The 20,687-nt window shown below is 40.2% G+C and overlaps 1 protein-coding gene across 1 annotated transcript in view; it reads left to right on the forward strand.

The window, feature by feature from the left end:
* ERC2 (ELKS/RAB6-interacting/CAST family member 2) overlaps positions 1-20,687 on the forward strand; it is a 1,171,987-nt gene that overhangs the window by 401,175 nt on the left and 750,125 nt on the right. Inside the window, exon 4 of the mRNA XM_006892220.1 lies at positions 8,522-8,596. Coding sequence (XP_006892282.1) covers positions 8,522-8,596 — 75 coding nt within the window. The remainder of the gene's footprint in view (positions 1-8,521; positions 8,597-20,687) is intronic.

Consider the following 20,687-nt stretch of genomic DNA (forward strand, 5'->3'; position numbering starts at 1 on the left):
GACAAACCACATAACTTGAGGTATGATTATGAATTGTGTGTGGTCATTGCAATGGCTTTTGGAGCCCAGAAGAGATGTAGAGAGTGTCATGAGAGAGGTGGCTGGTGTCGGAATTAGTAAGAGACTGCTCAGTGCATGTATGTCTGCCTTCACTTTGTGAGGATCAACCATAGGCTGATCTTGATTTGTTTTATCCCTTCTGAAATTGATAAAGGTTCTGATGTTATTACTACTATTATTGTCATCACTTTACTGTATCTTTTTTAGAAATTTTTCAGTGAGAACCCTTGTTGGAACCTAGAAATGAGAGTCCCAAGACGATTGACATATTCCTCTGTTAAAGTCACCGCTGCATCTCCTGTTCCAAATTATCATTTAAAGATGTGCATCTGCCACATCTTAAAAACAGATGTGAGCTGATATTTGTGATTTTGGCTTTACTTCTCCATTAGTTTCTCCAATTAGTTGGGGACATACGAGTGGCAATTTTAAAACCTGACTTCTTTGACACTCCTCCCCAGTGTCTGAGCAGGCACTTAAACAATAAATTATGGCAGAGTGATACCATGTGGCTTCTGAGGTTAGTCAATAAAAGGCTTGCCTACAAGCCTCTTCTTTGTTTCCTGGAGTAGTTGCTCTTGAAGCTTTAAGCCCAAGTGTATGAGATCAAAATATCCTCGGCCTGTCATTCTGTGAGGAAGCCCAAGTCACAGAGAAGCCACATCTCATCCCAGCCACAGTGCGAGACATATGATTGAAGGCATCTTGGAAGTGGAACCCCCACCCATGGCTGTTTCAGCCTCCAACCACCATGGAGATGACCCTTTATCCTCATATCCTGCCTGACTTCCTGATCCAGCATACAAGAGCATAATGAAATGGTGGTTTGTTAAAATCACTAAATTTGGGATGGTTACACAACAATACATAACCAGGACACTGGGGGGTGAGGAGAAGAATCAGGTGAAAATTTAAATTATCTTTGAAAAGTAAGTTAAGTTTGAATTTATTTTATCTACAGAAAAAAGTATATAGTGTATGTACTGAGTATTATTCTGCCACTCTTCTTGGAAGCAAGTGTCCCTGTAGATTTACTCACTTGAACCTAGATGCTCAATAACTACCAAGAGACACTATTCCCAAAGTCACTTGAGATTTCATGCCTAAAATTGAATTCTTTATACATTTCCATGTTCTTCAACCCCAAGGAGCTGGCAGTTGAAGATCAGTTAAATCCAATCTAGCCATGAGGTTATAGGATACTATACAATATGGGTACGAAGGAGCAAAGATGTCAGTCTAGACAGTAAGGTACACCTGATTCAAGTCATATTCTTTGCAATTACTTGCTGTACGCCAGGGATCTGGATAATCCATGAGGATGACAGAAGGAAAATTGATGCCTTTGAGTTGTGGTGCTAGACAAGTATATTGAACATACAATGGACTGCCCAGAGAACACACAGATTTGTCTTGGAGAAGGTGAAACCAGACTGTTCCTTGGAGGCAAGGATTTTGAAGCTCTGTCTCACATACTTGGACACGTGAGCAAGAGAGACCTAGGAGAAGAACATCATGCTCAGAAATGTGGAGGAACAGCACAAGAGAGGAAGACCTCAGATGAGATGGATTGACACAGTAACTGGAGTAATACGGGTAGATGTGTCAGAGACAACATGATTGGCTCAGGATAGGGTAGAGTTCAGAGCTATTTGCATAGGGCCACTATGAATCACAGGCAACTTGAGGGCACATAACAACAATAACATACAAGATGGGGAACACTAGCACAATTAAATATTAAATCTTGGGGTACTACCATTTATCTGCTTTTATTTTTCTCCTGTTTTAAAAACTGACAATAGAATGATAAATTTGAACCAGAGATGAGCATTTGAAGGCTAGCTGCCTGTTTAAATCTATGTGCACTGAGATTAAAAGGACCATCAGCATATTACTCATAGAAGCTCCTTCTGCAGATCAGGAAGGGGAAGGGTTACACGCAAGGTCTCAGTCTGGCTTTGCAGGTTCCTGACTCCCAGTCCAGTGTTCTTTCCGTTCCATAAAAGCTTCTTCATCTGCAGTTGGGCTCAAAGATAAATTTCTGGGTTGCAGAGCATGCTAAGTCAGCTTGAACGGCATGTGGCATCTACTTTGTGTGTGCTTTGTGTCCCTTTCTGGTGAGAAACCACAGCTTCTCAGAGTCTCACAGAGCTCTGTGACCCAGAAAAGCTTAAGTACCATGCAGTTAATGATTTTATAATATCGTTTTTAAAACCACCAGAGTAAATTCAATCTTGTACTTGCCATCCCTCTATGAGAGCACAGCAAATACTCCAGGGCAAATTGTTCTGTTCTTTAAACTTACTACATGATGAGTATGTCCTCAGCTCTCACACGGTTGGGCTATGTAGCATCCCGAAAGCAGTTCATCCCACTGACAGTTTAGAAACAGAAATTGACACACAATCACACATTAAAATGGCTTTTGTGGTTCAGAAGCAATCAGGAGCTAATATGAGGAGTATTATTTTCACTTGATGCTGTTACAGTATTTTAGGCAGAGGGCTGAGATATCTACAGATGATACCTTTTGAACACCCAAAGCCTTAACCTTACAGATGTTATTTCACTCACTATACTGTTGCGGCTCGTCTGTAGAGAGTTGAACTACTAACCCAAAGACAGTGTTTCTCTGGTGGTTCGAATCCCCTAGAGGATCTGTGGGAGAACAATGGGCAATCTTTCATGCAGTTACAGCCCAAAGAAAACTGCTTTGAGTTGGTTCCGACTAGACTAGACAACAAAGTGTTTTGAGTGTCATTCAATGTGGATATTCGGTAGCCTTTTCGTGTAGTTTTCCAGGAACTCCTGAAAGGGCAAATGGTTAACACTCACTGCTAATGGACAAGGAGAAGTTTGCATCTACCCAGAGGTGACTTGGAAGAAAGGCCTGGCTCTTTACTTCTGAAAAATCAACAGTTGAAACCCCTTTGAAACATGGTTCTGTTTTGACACACTTGGAGCCCCTATGAGTCAGGGTGGCCGTGGGTCAGGGCTGACTTAACAACAACTTTTTATCTTGTCTCCTTTTATGTCGGCCTCTGTCATCAGCTTTAATCTAACAGTCTTTTATTGTAGCCAGTTCATAGAAGGGCGGCAGAGCTGAGAACTGCTGCTAGAGACTGTGTCTCCAGAATATGTGTTGTCAGTTCTAATCTCTACTCCTGAGCTAGAATCCTACTTGGGGATGGGCTGCTCTTGTTCTATATTCATGAGGAAGGATTACTACAGGTGCATTTTGAGTCAAATCTTTCTTGAGATATAAAAAAGAAGAAAAAAAATGCAAACAAGATGCAGAGACAGGGGAGGAGATACCAAGCTGCATGAAGATCTCCCCTCAAAAAAGGCCTTTCCTTCAGAGCCTGCACAGAGGGAAAGCATTCCTCCAGAGCTAGCACTCTGAATGTAGACTTGTTAGTCTTGTTTTTTAAAGTTACCTATTTGTGGTATTTCTGTTACGTTGTTGTTATGTGCTGTCCAGTCACCTGCGACTCATAGCAACCCTATGTACAAGAGCTCTGAAGCGTGCTCTGTCCTTAGCCAGTCTCATTAACTACGACACACCTACCTTCCTTGTTCTAGTTACTGTATCAATCCATTTCATCTGTCCTTCCTCCCTTCCGAGCATGATGTCCTTCTCCAGCAATCTGTCTCTCCTGGCCACATGCTCAAAGTATGTCAGATGGAGCTTCAAAATCCTAGCCTTCAAGGAGAAACTTTGTTTCACGCTCTCTAAGACAAACCTATTTGTTTTCTTGGCAATCTGGTATATTTAATACTCTTCTCCAGCACCACAACTCAAAGGCATCAATTCTTCTGTCATCCTTAGTCATTGTCCAGCTCTCTGATGTATAGCAAGTAATTGAGAAGACCATGGCCTGGGTCAGGCACACCTTAGTCTCTAGACTGACATCATTGCTTTTCAGTACTCTAGAACCCTGACAGTGGATTAACTCATACTTTTTGCTGTTGCATTAGAGCACATTCATAGCTGACCCTCCAGTGGGTTTTCAAAGGGATAAGATTGCCCATCTTTCTCTCACAGAATAGCTGGTAGATTCCAGTTACCAGAGAGATGCAGCTTGGAGGTAGCTCTACAGTTTCCTATAGACTATACCGCCAGTACTTCCTGTAACGGCATTGTTGTTATTGTGTATCTTAGAGTTGGAACAGGCCTACATGTGACCTTTCACTGGGTTTTCAGAGGCTATAAATTGCACAGGGGGAAATTACCCATCTTTCCTATAGAGCAGCTGATAGATTTGAACTGCATGCCTTTGGGTTTGAAGTACAGTATTTTGCCACCAGGCTACCAAAACTCCCTATAAGAGCATGTTATTGTGTGCCATCAACTCAGCACCAACCCATAGCTGACCCTCCAGTGGGTTTTCAGAGGCAGTTAATCACAGAAGAGATTTCCCATGGTGGTGGATTTGAACAGCCTTCCTTTGGGATTGCAGCACAGCTTCTTACTGCTAAGTCGAAGGTTTTTATAGATCAAACCTGAAAGTTGAACCCCACATTTCCACCCATGTTGCATTGGCCAGAAATAAGTCACATGGACCCATCTTGCAAAGAGGTTGAAAAGAGGGCTTGCCAGCAACAGCTGTACACTATGAAAAAAAGCAGTCTTGTGGCCAGTTGATCAACTCTACCATAGTCAGCATTTGTTTTGTTTAGAAACAAATATTGACAAGCAATCACATTTTAAAATAACTTTTGTGCATGCCTTTGGGTTTGAAACTTCTATCCTAGCATAGTCAGTGAGCATTACAAGCATTCAAAATCTCTGAGAAGGTGGGCGATGATGGCCTTTTATGTGCACATCATGTCTCCTTGAAGGTTACAGTCTTCACTTACCTGTTATGTTAGGATTTGAAGGCTACTTCAGAAACTGTGAAGTTAGAATTGGAAAAAAAAATTAAAAACCCCAAATGAGCAGAGTTAGATGTGAAAATTATAATTCTTGGATAATTGGAGCCTTTATTTTATTGAGGGAGCAACCTCGAGCAAGTTGGATTTTGAGCTGGTTTATATTATAATAGAATTTGTATAATTATAGCAATAAGAACTCTGTGTTCGTTTTTGCCAAACTTTTGTTACAAGTATAGCTATTTTTATTGCATGTTTGTCCTTAAAAATATTTTTCATGTTTGGCAGAAACTCTCACCGCACATGACTTTGCCCTGTGGTTCATATTTTCACTGTGTTCCAGAGTTGTTTCTTGATTATTTTTATTTGTTTTATACAAGTTGTAGCCCTTGTCTCAAATTGTCTTATGATTTTCATTCTTTAACTTTAATTGGCTGTGCTGTAGAATTACTGAGAATCTCTTGCTTTCTTCATTAAGTGATGCTGCCTGGTATTAGATAATTGGTGGCTTCTGAATCTGCTTTTCTTCTGCCCCTCACCATGATGCAACTGCAACATTCACCTTTCCTTCTCTCCTCCATACGATAACATTTCATAAACACAAAAAATCCTGGAAGTCATGATACGAGTTAAGAAGCTTTTTGGGAAAGTTGAAGTCCTATGGGATGCAGACAATGGTATAAGTCATTAGATTGTATTGGTTGATGGAAGCAGAATTTTTGAAATTCGTTTTAATGACTTATGAAACAGATTAAATGTATTAAGTCACAATTAAATAGTCTATTAAAACTCCCCACTTAGAATTTTTTTTCACTGAATGTTAACATTGTCTCTTGAGATGATCCCTATGGTGGAAATTCTATCCAATGAAGTCTTCCACTTATTTCATACTCCAGACTCAGTAACTCTACGTGGGTAGTTTGAGGATGGTCATGGGAGGTGCTAGTTGTTAAGTGTTTACCAGCACCCCACTAGACTTATCCTGCAAGTCTTCTTGAAAGAGACAAAATGAATGTTGGGTAAATGGTAGGTGTCCAATAAATGAAACCTCCTTTCTTGGCCATTCCTTTTTGCTGAGAAGTTGGCCAGAGTCCCTTTAGAAATTCTCAGGGAACCTATTGATGACCATTGTTGAACATTATCATAGCCCAAGACTTCCAAAATGACACGAGTGCTCTTTCTGTAGATTCTAGTCAAACTTGTCCCTTAAAAACATAAGTTAGCAAGGAGTTGGAACAACCTAAGTGCCCATCAACAAATGAATGGATAGAGAAGCTGTGGTATATTCACACAATGGACTACTACACTGCATTGAAAAACAAGGAACTCATGCAATATTATTCAAAATGGGTGACCCTGGAGGACATTATTCTGAGTGAAATATCTCAGTCACAAAAGGACAAATACTGCATAGTGCCACTGCTGTAGAATGAGGCTGACATCAGGGTCGGGGTAAGACTGAGAAAAACTGGATAAATTATGTATACTGCATTGAAGCCGATAAGGGAAAGAATAGTTTAAAAGTAATATATTTTAGGGCATTATGATTATTATAAGAGTCCGGAACGAGGGTTGCAGAGAAGAGTATACTCGGGGTGGGTGTGGGGGTGTGGGTGTGCTGGGGGATTGTGTACCAATGAAGGAGTTTTTCTTTTGCTTTTCAAGGAGAGGAGTGAATTGGGGGTGGGGGTGGAGTGGACAGGGAGAAAAGTGCAACAATGAATGAATGGAAGTCCAAAATCTCGTTAGATGTTCATTGAAATTAATAATAATAAAAAAGAAATATACAAAAAAACCCCCAAACAACCAAAAACCAAAACATAAGTTAGATAGCAAAATGGCTTAAGTTGTGTGGAAGAATTAGAATAATTATGACAAAGGCCAATTCTAGAATCAAAGGTTGAGAAGTCATTTCTCACAGGTTTGAGGGTTTGTATGCCTCTTGGATGCTTCCCTACCTCTTGCCACTTCCCTCTCCAGACCTATAGTGCTAGTTCCCGAAGTTGGTCCCTGGACATGTACACTATTGTCCATGACTTAGACTTCTTGGGTTGCTGGCAGATAGGGAAAATGTAATAAAATGTGGCCCAGAGGTTACCTGTGTACTTTTTCCTAAAGAGACCTATATTTTCCTGTGGTATTCCATTTACTTCTTACATTTTTTTGTACACTCTTAAATCCTATATTTATGAACAGTAATGTGAACTGAGAGTAGTGATAACAGGAGAATTATTTTTAAAGTAACTTTGACTTGGAAATGGATAATTTTTTCTATCTCCCATTAACTTAGTTTTTTAAAAAATTAAGTTAATTCAAACATATCTAATTATACGTTTGGGAGCTCTGGTGGCCTAGTGGTAAGAAACTGCACTGCAATCCCAAAGGCACATGGTTCGAATCCACTGCTTGTTCCATGGGAGCAGGATGGGCCGTCTCCTCCTGAATAATTGCCTCTGAAAACCTGCCTGAGGGTCAGCTATGGGTTGGTTCCAACTCAAGGTACACAACGACAACACCAACAATTCTATATTTAAATTTAAATATATGTAGTATGGTAGAATACAATGTCTGACAGTCACCTACTCTGTGTTGAATATAAAATTATTTTTCTGGATCCAGAAAAAAGTCTTGGTGGAATTATTCCATGTGTATCCTGTATCAGCAGGGTGGATGTGTAGGGGCAATCTTGTTATTCCTTTAATTGGCAGCTTTCATAAAACCAATACTTATTCAGAGAACAAAAGAATGAATGGAACAGCAGTACTCTTTTTCACTTCTATTCTGCCAAGACAACTTTTAGATATCTTAGCATAACGGAGGAATCGTCCCGAAAGTCAGGTTGTTATTATGCGGTTTGCTTTACACTTAAAGAAATGTCTGGCATGTTCCATCTCATCTGGGATCTCATCTGCCTGTACCTTTAACCATTTTGTCTCTCTTCTAGCACTGTTGTTATTAAGGCCAGTTTTAATTTCGGGGCATCACGGGTGCATTGACATAGCACTCACTGATGTGATTTTGAACAAGGACCGACACTATATCCGGAAGGAAACTAGGAAGCAAGAGATGCACTGGGTTTTTCATGAGCTCATTCGACTCCAGAAAAGTGACACAGTTGTACTTGGAAAGGTTTTAAATTGCTCATTGCAAACCTACCTCGGGAGCAAAATGTCATGCGTGCAGCGAGTTTGCAACCACGTTAGTCATTTTCTTCCCCCTGTTTTCCTTGCTCTGTTTGTGTTGGGAACACCGAGTAATGCAATTTAGTAAATGATGATTTGATGGCTGGGCATCAGCCCCAGTGTTGAACAGTATTTGGACTATGATTACTTGCTGGCTTTGTCACAGTTGACATTAATTATTGATGGACGTTTCAGAAATAGCGCATGTGCCAGGAGCGTTTCACCGGCACGCAGGCTGCCGGCGGGAGGGATGCTGAAGAGTGTGGGGGCAGAGGCACCTGTGGCTTGTTTATGTCTGTGCACGAGGCGTTTTAACCCCGTGGGCTGCACAGTACCTGTGTTAAGGGGCATGGTGTGAGAGAAGGATGAACCGCCAGGCTTATTTCTATCGTGTTCCTCCCCAGGAATTGCACCGAAGAAGCCAACTTCAGCCTGAGCCAGCCAAGACGAAGGCGCTCCAGACCGTCATTGAAATGAAGGTAGGACCAGTGCACGTTTGTCAAAACAGTTGTGCCCTCTGCAGTTTGTTGTGTCTTGATGGTGCCTAATTTAACCTGTAAACATGTGAAATGAAGCTCGTCTCATTTTGTGTCCCTGGTGAGTGCTTTGGTACTTGGATCTCCTCCCCCTCCCTACATTTAATTTATTGGTCCTTTAAACTGGGGTTCCTTTGTGGATAAAAGAATAAAGGTTCAAGTATCCTCTTAACTGATGAGAAGGAGCTGGGTTAATTTCTGGAACTTTGCCAAATACCTTCAACTGCGAGGCAGGTTTGCCAGTGTTTTCAAAGTATCGTTTTTAATTCACATTATAGTGAAGACACCTTGGAAGTCAAGCTTTAACAAAAGGAAATTCTTTTACATACAGTGGAAGTGTTAAATAATTAAAATACAGCTCTTAACAAATTTTAAAAGTGTGATACTTTCTTATGAACTCCAGAAATGTTTTCCTAAGAAGTCTGGCAGTAATAGTGTTGATTAAAGTCTCATAAATTATCTTACTTAGCTCTGAAGGTGTAGAGATAGAATGTTTTAAAAGGATACAAATCTACTTCCTACATAGATGTAGGACATTTAAACAATAATGAAGCAAATCTTGATGGGCAACCTGCCAGTTAGAACTAAGTAACAAACAAAAACAACCCTTTACTTTGTCAGTATCTAGACATTTCTTCTTTCTTTCTTTTTTTTTTAACTTTCATATTCAGCTAGAGGAAACAAATAGTGAAATATTTACTCTAAGAGTAAATAGTTACTGATGTGAATTGTTGTATTAAGAAATGGAATTTTATAATGAAAGTACTTGTGATCTGGAAATTCCACACTTGCAAGTTAACCCTAAGGGCTTGCTGGTCACTGGAGGCTTGGGGATAGGTTAATGATTTTTCTTTCTTTCAGCATATGATTTTGAATTGTCTGCCAAACAAATTCCCAAGTCTTAAGGGAAAAGAAACTAGTATAGGCTACTGAATTCTTAGTACTTTCTTTTATGGCATGGAATTTCCCCTTCACTCTCCTTGTCAATATTTCATTCAAGTAGGTTTTTTTGGAACCACGTAGACTGTTTTTTGCTTTAAATTCGGTGCTCCTCTGATGTCTGATTTTGAAGCCCTCAGTGCATTTACAGAATATTGGTGTGAAAAATGACATCACAGGGCCCACATCAGAATGGCATTGCAAAACAAATATTGATACTACCTAACAAATTTTTATGCGTGCATATAATTTTTACTTTTGTTTAAAAGAAACTTAAAATTCAGTGATTGAGGCTAAGTGATTCATAACTGAGACATCATCCTCCTTGTGCTGGGGCCACAGTTAAAACTCAGTTGAGGGTTAAAAAAAGGCAGAAAACTCAAAATAAAATCAGAGAGTATAAAGAAAGAAAAAAGACTAAGGATTTGATTTTTATTTTTGGCAAGGGTTTCTCACTCAGTCCTCTTTACCTACTCTGAACAAAATAGTAATGGAAAACAAGGTGCATATAAAATGATTTATAATTTTAATTTCATTTTATTTTAAGAAGTGTCAATTTTATAAATTTTCAGAGAAGCCAAGAAAGACTTATCTTTCCTGGTCAAGTGGGTAATTTTTCAGTAAAAAGCTCTCGCAAAGACAACTGGTAATTGCTTTGATAGAAAATCCATATTGCTTTGCTGATTCTGGCATCATGTATTTTATTGTAACAGGATAAAACAAAACCTTTCAATATAAATGTTCATTGAGAATACATGGAAAGGCATAAAAATATGTTTACATGGGAAGACAGAAAAAACCTCACTTTTAGGACAAATTAAAAAACGTATGATCAGTAAGTTGAACTTGGGCTTTTTCTTTTGTGAATGCCTATTAATAGTGCAGTGAGGCTGGTTGAGACAATAAACAACCCCTAAAACCATATGAGTAGGCAAATAAGGATCAGTATGTTTGTCAGGAAATTGAGTCTGGAGTTTTTCTTTTGTCATTGGGGATGGCTATTAATTGGTGAGAGCTTGGCCTTCTGTTTTGCTAGCAGAGAAGTCTGGGTCCCATTAGCATCGATATTCAACATCACTAAATTGAGTTACATCAGCAGCTGGTGGTTGGTCATCTCCTTGGCCATCTGTACTGCTTGTGATTTTGTACAGTAAGCCCCTATGGAAATTTGAGGAAGTATTAGAATGTTTACAAGGCTTAGAATTGACTAAGGAGTCCTGTTGATGCAATGGTTAGGTGCTTGGCTGCTGATCTAAATAACAGTTGGTGATTTGAAGCCACTCATTGGCTTCAGAGAGGAAGACCTGGTGATCAATTTCAGTAAAATGGTTGTTTTTAAGTGCTGTTAAGTCTCTTTGGACCCATAGTGCCCGTATGTACAAAAGATTAAAACCCTGTATGATCCTGGGCCATCCTCACAATCTCTGTTGTACTCAAACCATTGGTGCAATCCCTCTGTTTGAGGGTCTTCCTCTCCTTCACTGACTCACTTTTTTCAAAGTTTGATTTTCGTTTTTAAAGACCCCTCCCGAGGAAGAGTTCACCACTTTTCCCACTAAGGAGTAATAGGGCTGCACTTCTTCCAAGATAGATTCGTTTGTTCTTTTGGAAGTCCATTGAATGTCCAATACTCTTCACCAACACTACAATTCTTTGATCTTCATTACTCATTGTGAAAGTTTCATATGCAAATGAAGCAATTGCAAATACCATGTCTCCGGTTAGGCACATCTCAGCCTGTGAAGATTACAGCCTCAGAAACTTTAGGGGTAGTTCTATTCTATCACAGGGGATTGTTGTGAGTCATAGTCGACTTTGATGGCTTCTGACACCAACATCAACAGGGCTGACTATCAAATCTAATCGACCCTTATGCCTGGTAGGTGGAATTTGAGATATCTCTGAGTTCACAGGTCAAAACCTTTGGGTCAACATGAGTGTCATCTGGTGCCTTATCGAAATTAAAAATGGAAAGAAGCTTTCCTAGAGTTATTGACCCTATTATTTCAAGGAGATAAGATGAATTAAGGCCCTAGAAGGATCCCTACTCTCTACTTTTTAGAGAAATTGAACTTCTTCCTTTTTTTTTTTTTTATTTCAACAAACATCTACAGAGATTTTGGAATTCCATTCATTCATTGTTGCACTTTTCTCTCCACCCCACCACCCCGCCCCCCGCCTGTTAACTCCTCTCCTTGAAAAGCAAAAGAAAAACTCCTTCATTGGTACACAATCCCACCCCCCCACCGCACACCCCTCAACTCCATCTCCACCCCAAATATAATCCACTCTGCAACCCTCATTCCATGAACTTCTTAAACACTGTAGTCCCTTCACACATATTTTGCTTCAGTACCAGAAAAGTGTTTGCTGAAATCTTGCATAAATGAGTGACCTGCTAGTGTTCCTAGCTCCCACTCTCTATGCATACCTGGGAGTATTCAGAGATAGTACCCGTGGTAGTCATAAATGCTTCCTTCACTTTATGATTGTGAAGTATATCTCAGTGGGGTGAGTGTTGGGAAGGATCTTCATGTCCACATCAAAGTTAAGGACACTTCTTTCACAAAAATCACACCTCCTGCCATTCAAGTGGTTAAATTAATTTGAATGAATGCCGAAGAAGTGAAATCAATAAAAGTACTTGTGGTTCATCTCCTTTCAGGAAGGTCTATGTTTAATTTTGATCTTGATTTGATTTGGCAAGTCTATGCCAGGTTTGAACTCCCAATGTTGCATTTCGGGGGGAGGACCTGTTAGCATTCTAGAATATTGTGATCATTCCTCTTATTCTTGCCTTTTTTGGGTCTTTCTGAGGACTTTGTGTCTGGTGCACTGTTAACTTTAAAGTGCCAGTGCCTCTTTGGTTCCTCAAATCTACCAGTGGCTCAGTAAGAGAAAGATGGGTAGTCTCTTCTTGTGAGATTTACAGCCTCTGAAAGTCCAGTGGAGGGTCAGCTATCATTGGGTTCTGATTTAAGTACAATGAATTGAGTTTTGAAGATGCTTGCATCTTTATTAAACTCTTGCCCTTATCAAGAATGTCAATAAAAAAAACCATTAAATGCTTTATTTACTTCTTTCTGTCTCATTAATTCTTGAGAAATTTCTAGGAATCTACTTATATAAAAATTTGACATGATAATAACATAAGATTCAAAAGTTCACTTTCTTGGGTTCATTCACAAAGCTGTTCCAGGTTTTGGGTTTAATAAATTTATTTTAAGAAATAAAATACAGTAATAACAATACTTGTAAGATATGCTATTTCCTCCCCCCTTTACTACTTAGAACTTCTGAATGAATAAAAATATAATTAAAAATGCCTAAAGCCAAAAAGGAATTTATTGGCTTAACTAGGGAAAAAACAAGACCGTTGCTGCAGGCACAGCTTGATCCAGGGACTCAGATGATATTAGCAGATCTCTTTCTTCTCCAACTCTTTTTTTTTTCAATTCTCCCCTCTACCCCCACATTCTCCAACCCTTCTTCTGAGCTCTATCTTCAGACCTCCTCTTCTTGCCGGTCTGAGTAAGCAAGATGGTGGCAGTAGTTCCTGCAAATCACAGAAGAAAAGCCATGAAGAATGTTGTGTTTAAAAATACTGCAAAAACTCGATTTGTCTTAGAGTTAAGGACAATTACTGAACTCAAGCAGAAACTTTGTGATAGCTGGGGTCCAGAAGAAAACACATGAGGTTAACCTAGTTGTTCAACTGTGTAATGAGTTTAATGGTACTCATTCATCGAGAAAACAACCTCTCACTGGTACTAAATTTAACAGAATTATCAAACTGGACATGTCTGAGTGACATAATAGGTTTGTGGGTTTGTTTTTTTTAAATAAATTTTTTTTAAATTTGGTGTACCGTCGAATTGGATCTGACTGGCACAGGAGGAGTTTGACCCTCCTTCTCCAGCAGAGCATCTGATGGATTCAAACCACTCACCTTCAGGATTGCAGTGCAGCTTCTTGCCACTAGGCCACCAGAGCTCCCAGACATAATAGTTGTAGTAAATTTGCCAAAAATATGTTTAATTTGATTTTTTAAAAAAAAAACCAAACCAAACAAAATTAAAACTCATTTCTGTGAAGTTGAAGCTGACTCATAGCTGACTCTTCAGAGGGTTTTCAGAGGATGTAAATTGCCAGCTGGGGAAGAGATTGCTCATCTTCCTCTCATAGAGCTGTTGGTGCATTTGAACCACCAGAGAGGAGCTGATGTATTTGAACTACCAGAGAGGCATTGCCTTTGAGTTGACAGCACAACTGCCCACTAACTGCTTCAAGAGCTCTCTAGTCTGATAGACTTCTAAATTAGATTACGAAGTGAGGGGTCTAATGTCTGGACATAACTGTAATTCTGTGGGTGACTGAAGATTATGGGTCTATGGCTTTCCAGTTATGTGATGACAGCTAAGTACCACCAGTGTAGTGTGGCCCAGGTTGTTTCTTCTTAAGTAACAATTGTCTCAACGAGGCATTTTTTTTTTAATATAAGAACTAGGAAGCAATTAAAGATTTAGTTTATCGAGTGCCCAAAGTATAGTTAAATTATACTGTTGAATGATTCTCAACTTGGCATCCAAGGGCGGAGCATCAGTGGTGAGGTTGATCTTATGTGAATGAAATGAGAGACCAAGTCTTGTCTGTGTATAAAAACATTGACTATTCTTCCCCTGCATGTAAGGGAGACCATCTGGACTTGCTTGGTTCCCTTGAATGTTATTTGGGATTTGGTTAAATTCTTAAATTCAGTCTATTCAGTTCCATGAGATATACTGAAACATGTATCATGTAGCAAATTTCATGGTCAAAGAACCTCAAATGAACACCTCTAGAATAGGCTGGTTTTGAGGGAAACTGTATCTTGTCTCCCTACTCACCCACAATAACACTTGTTTTTAGTTTTTTCCTAATGTCGTGCACTTGAGCACTAAAGTGGGATTATCCTGCAGTATAATGCATGGTCAAGAGTTTTTCAAAGGCAGAAAGAAGGTATAGGTGATTCCTGAGGTGCCTTCTGGACAGGAATGGGCAGACTGAGTCAATAGGTCATTTACATGGAGGAGAATGGTTGGTGTGGCTTCAGGACATCTTAGCCTCTAAAGACGTCAACTTAAGTGAGCTTAAGTGAGTAATTAATGCCAGTTGTGTGTGTATATGCGCTCACATACACACACTCATCCTCAGTAGCTAGTTCCACAGCAGGAGGAATATTCTCAGGCACATGAGTCTGCTCTAGGGGAATGGAGTTGTTTCCCCTTCTAGCTTCATGGCATCTGTGCTGCGTCCATCTCGCTAAGCAGCTCCTGAACTAGTGGCTGAGTTTCTGTAGTTTGAGAAACAGAAGAGTTAAGGAGGCCCTCCAGTTCTTCACTCTTCTGGACCCAAAGGGAAACCTCACTTTGGTTTACATTCCTGCTGATCTTCTGGTCATATGCCTTCAACCTAACTTGAAGGGAAGCAGAGATACTCTGCCAAGTACATGAATGTCCAGTGGCTGTAAATTTCATGGGAAGGATTGCCCATCTTTCTCCCACTGAACAGCTGGTAGATTCGAGCTGATGTTCCTGTGGGTTGGTAGCACACCTTACCCACTTGGACATCAGAGTTTTAACAAGAAAGAGTAGGCTAACCTAATTTTATTAACCATTTATTGATTTAAAATATGTTGTCACGTGCCATCTAGTCATAGTCTGCCATAGCTAATCCTTTAGCAGGCTGCCAGAGGCTATGAATTGCAAGGGAGAAGATTGTCCATCTTTCTTTCACCCATTACTAGAAGATTTGAACCGCCTTTCTTTGGATTGGCAGCACAATTCTCTACCTACTAGGCCACTGTTGTTGTTGTTATGGGCCATTGAGATGCCTGCGACTCATAGTGACCCTATGTACAACAGTCCTAAACCCTGCTGTATCCTGTACCAATCTTAGTGTCTCTTGCACACCTACTCCCATTACCACAGTCACTAAATCAACCCATCTCATCGAGGGTCTTCCTCTCTTATACTGTCCCTCCACCATCCCAAGCATGCCGTCCCTCTCCAAGGACTGGTACTACCTTGCAACATGTCCAGAGTATGTTAGACGAAGCTTCAGAATGTTTGCTTCCGAGGAGCAGCCTGGTTTCACCCTCTGTTGGATGAACCTATTTGTTCTCCTAGCAGTCCATGGTATACGCAATACTTCTTTCCAGCACCACATCTCAAAGGCATCAATTCTCTGTCATCCCAAGTAATTGTCCAGCTCTCTGATGTATGGCAAGTAATTACAAAGACCATGTTCTGTATCAGGTGCACCTTAGTCTTCAGACTGACATCATTGCTCCTCAGTACTTTGGAGAGGTCTCTGACAACAGACTTTCCCAATGCAATTTGTCTTTTAATTTCCTGGCTGCTGGTGCCAAGAGTGCTGATTGTGGAGCCAAACAAACTAAACCACTAGGGTACCCTAATTTGTTTTACTTATCCCTGCTTATTTTATATTAACATAATTATGTTGTTGTTGTGATGTGCTGTCAAATTGCTTGGGGCTCATAGTGACCCTATGTACAAGATCCCTAAACACTACTCTATCCTGTGCCAACCTCGCCGTCTCCAACACACTCATTCCCACCACCCCAATCATAGAGTCGATCCATCTCATTGAGGGTCTTCCTCTCCTGCGCCATCCCTCCACTCTCCTAAACATGAAGTCCCTCTCCAAGGACCGCTCCCTCCTTGCAAAATGTCCAAAATATGTCAGACGAAGCTACAGAATCCTTAACTCCAAGGAGCATTCCAGCTTCATCCTCTCCAGGACAAACCTGTTTGTTCTCCTAGCAGTCCATGGTATATTCAACACTCTTCTCCAGCACCACAGCTCAAAGGCATCAATTCTCTTTCTCTCATCCCTAGTCACTGTTCAACTCTCCGATGCATAGCATGTAAGTGCGAAGACTATAGCCTGGATCAGGTGCACCTTAGTCTTCAGCCTGACATCATTGCTCTTCTGTACTCTTGAGAGGTCCTTCAGAGCTGACTTTCCCAATGCAGTTCGTCTCTTGATTTCCTGGCTGCTGTTACCAAGAATGTTGACTGTGGAGGCAAGCTAATTGATAAAAAATACCCATCAAATGCATTTTTTTTGTTTATGGGCCATTGAGTTGCCTGCAACTCATAGAGACCCTATGTACAATAGCTCTATACCTTGTCCTATCCTGAACCAGTCTCACTGTCTCCGACACCCCTACCCTTAATACCCCAATAGCCGTGTCAGGTCATCTCAGCCAGGGTTTTCCTCTCCTGTACTGTCCCTGCACCCTTCCAAGCATCATATCCTCCAAGTACTACTTCCTCCTGGAAATATGCCCAAAATATGTGAGATGAAACTGCAAAATCCTTAACTCCACGAAGACATGGAGATAGGATGCATCCCTTATACACTCCTTCACTAATTTTGAGCTGTGCTTTATTTCCTTGTTCTGTCCTGGTCCAGATAGAGGTTTTGCATGAGGACAATCAGGTGTTCTGAGATTCTCATTCTTCTACAGGTTAGCCATAATTTATTCTGATCCACATGCCTTTGCATGGTCAATGAAACACTAATAGACATTACTCTGGTACTCTCTGCTTTCAGGCAAGATCCATCTGACATGAGCTATGGTGTCCGTAGTACAGTATCTTCTAAACCCAGCTTACATTTCTGGTTGTTCTCTGTTGATGTAGCGTTCCAGTCCTTTTTGGAGAATCTTCAGCAGGTTCTTGTTTGCATATTGTATTAGTGATATTGCTCAGTAATTTACACACTCTTTTGGATTTTTTTTAAAATGAGAATAAATATGGTTCTTTTCCACTCAGTTGGCCAGGTAGTTGTCCTCCAGATTTCTTGGCACTACCTGATGAGCATGTCTAGCGCTGCATTTGTTTGCTGAAATATATCAGTTGGTATGCCATCAATCCTGGGATTTGATTTCATTTTCTTTCACTTCAGTTTGAGTTTGTGAAGGGCAAATGAACTGTGGGAGAATATCAAGAATATTATCCATAAAGAATGCAGAAGATCTTTGCTACAAAGGCAAAGGAGGAAGAAAAGACCAATATGGATGTTGGAACAGACTCTGAATATTGCACTAGAGCAATGAGAAGCCAAAGCAAAGGGAAGAAACCAGGAAGTTAAGGAGCTGGACAAAGATTTCAAAGGAACAGAGCTCTGGTGGCCTAGTAGCAAGAAGCTGTACTGCAATCCCAGAGGTATGCGGTTCAAATCCACCAGATGCTCTGCTGGAGAAGGAGGAGCAGTCTCCTCCTGTACCAGTCAGATCCGATTTGATGGAACACACACAAAATTATAAAATAAAATAAAAAATTTAAAAAAGGATTTCAAAGGGCAGCTTGGTAAAACAAAGCAAAACATTGTAATGAAACGTACTAAGTAAGCCTGGAGTCAGAAAATCAAAATGGTCAAACTCGCTCAACATTTCTTTTTTCTTTTTAAAAGAACTAGGATTTCAATTCATTCATTGTTGCACATTTTCCTCCATGTCCCACCCAAGTTTTCATTTTTCTTTGGAAAAAATTTTTTCATTGTTATACAGTCCCCCCAACCCTGGACCACTTTACTATGCAACTCTTATTCTGAACTCTTGTCATGCCAATAATATCTAATAATATATTCCTTTTCTACAGTTCTCTCCTCATCTGTTTCAATGCCATGTACATTATTTATCCCCTCTTTTCTTAGTTCCCCCCAAACTCCCTTATCAATTGTGTTCTATAACAGTGGCATTATGCAGTATTTGTCTTTTTGTGATTGAGATATTTCACTCAGCATAATGCCCTCCATGGTCATCCATTTTAGATAATATTTCATGAGTTCTTTTTTGTGTGTGTTCAGTGCTGCATAATATTCCATTGTGTGAATATACCACAGTTTCTCTATCCATTCATTTGTTGATGGGCACTTGGGTTGGTTCCAGCTCTTTGCTATTGTGAACAAAGCAGCAATAAACGTGGGTGTGCATGTATCTGCTTGGGTGGCAATTCTGGTTTCTTTAGTGTATATTCCCAGTAGTGAAATTGCTAGGTCAAATGGTATTTCTATTTCCAACTTTTTGAGAAAGCACCATACTGCCTTCCATAGTGGTTGCACCATTTCACACTCCCACCAACAGTGAATAAAGGTTTCAGTTTCTCCACAATCTTACCAGCCTTTGTTTCTTGCTGCTCTGCTGTTTTGCTATTCTTCCTGAGGTGAGATGATAGCTCATAGTTGTTTTGATTTCCATCTCTCTTAGACCTAGAGATTTCTTCATGTGTTTGTTTGCCATCTGAATGTCTTCTTTGATGAAGTGTCTGTTCATATTCTGTGCCCATTTTAAAGTTGGGTTGTTTACTTTTATCTTGTTGTGGTGCTTGTTACTCAACATTTCTTAAACTGAAGAACAAATTCAAGCCACAAGTTGCAATACTTAAGGATCCTATGGGCATAATATTGAATGATCCAAGAAGCATCTAAAAAAGATAGAAGGAGTATACAGAATCACTGTACCAAAAAGAATTGGCTGCCACAGAAAAAAAAATTCATGAAACAACATATGACCAAGAGGTAGTGGTGATGGAGGGAGTTCAAGCTGCTCTGAAGGACTTGGCAAAAAACAAGACCTCTGGAGTTAATGGAATACCAATTGATATATTTCAGCAAACAAATGCAGCCCTGGATGTGCTCAACAGACTGTGCCAAGAAATCTGGAGGACAGCCACCTAGCCAACTGACTGGAAGAAACCCATATTTATTCCCATTCCAAAAAAAAGGTGATTCAGCAGAGTATTAAAATTATCAAACAATATCACTATTATCACACATAAGCAAAATCCTGTTGAAGATCATAAAAAAAAATGACTGGTACAGTACATTGGCAGAGAACTATGAGAAATACAAGCTGGGTTTAGAAGAGGCTGTCGCAAATGAGAGATGAATCTTGGCTGAAAGCAGAAAGTACCAGAGGAATGACTATCTGTATTTTATTGCCTATACAAAGGCATTTGACTGTGTGAATCGGAGTAAATTGTGGCTAACCTGGAGAAGAATGGGAATCCCAGGACTCCAGATTGTGCTCATGTAAAACCTAGACCTGGACCAGGAGGCAATCGTCAGAACATAACAAGGAAACACTGCACGGTTTAAGACCAGGAAAGTGGTGTGTCAGGGATGTATACTGTCTCTATACCTTTTAAATCTATTTGTGAAACTGATAATTTGGGATATTGGACTTTATGAGGAGGAATGTGGCATCAGGATTGGAGGAAGACTCATCAACAACCTGCATTATGCCGATGCTTGTGCTGTGTTATACAGAACCTTGCTTGCTGAAACTGAGGAGGGCCTGAAGTATTTGCTGCAAAAAGTCAAGGACTATAGTCTGCAATATGGATTGAAACTCAATATGAAGTAAATGAAGGTTCTCACCTCTGGGCCAATTGGCAACATCATGGTATATGGAGAAGAAATTGAGATTGTTAGCAATTTCAGCTTGCTTGGTTCCATAATGGACATTCTTGGCACCAGCAGTAAAGAAATCAAAAGACAAATAGCGTTAGGAAAATTGCTGTCAGAGACCACCTCTCCATAGTGCTAAAGAGTAACGATGTCAGTCTAGAGACTATGATGCACCTAATTCAGGCCATGATTTTCTTAATTACTTGTTATGCACCAGAGCTAGACAATGACCAAAGATGACAGAAAAAGAATGCCTTTAAGTTGTGGTCCTGGAGAAGAGTATTGGACATACCATGGACTGTCAAGAGAACTAGCAAAACTGTCCTTAAAAGGGTGAAACCAGGCTTCTGCTCGGAGATAAGGAATTTGAATCTCGGTCTCATATACGTTGGGCATAGTGCCAGGAGGGACGAGTCCTTGGAGAGGGACATCATGCTTGGAAGGGTAAAGGGACAGTGCAGGAGAGGAAGACCCTGAATGAGATGGATTGTCACAGCAACTGGGGTAATGGAGGTAGGTATGTCAAAGACAGTGAGGGTGGATCAGGATAGAGCAAGTGTAAAGGGAAAGATCCAGTGTGACAAACAATGTATAAGGACATTATGAACTTTGTAAG

This window comes from Elephantulus edwardii, unplaced genomic scaffold (assembly GCF_000299155.1).
Source record: "Elephantulus edwardii isolate Elephantulus edwardi_28Jun2011 unplaced genomic scaffold, EleEdw1.0 scaffold00113, whole genome shotgun sequence".
In the NCBI taxonomy this organism is placed as follows: domain Eukaryota; kingdom Metazoa; phylum Chordata; class Mammalia; order Macroscelidea; family Macroscelididae; genus Elephantulus; species Elephantulus edwardii.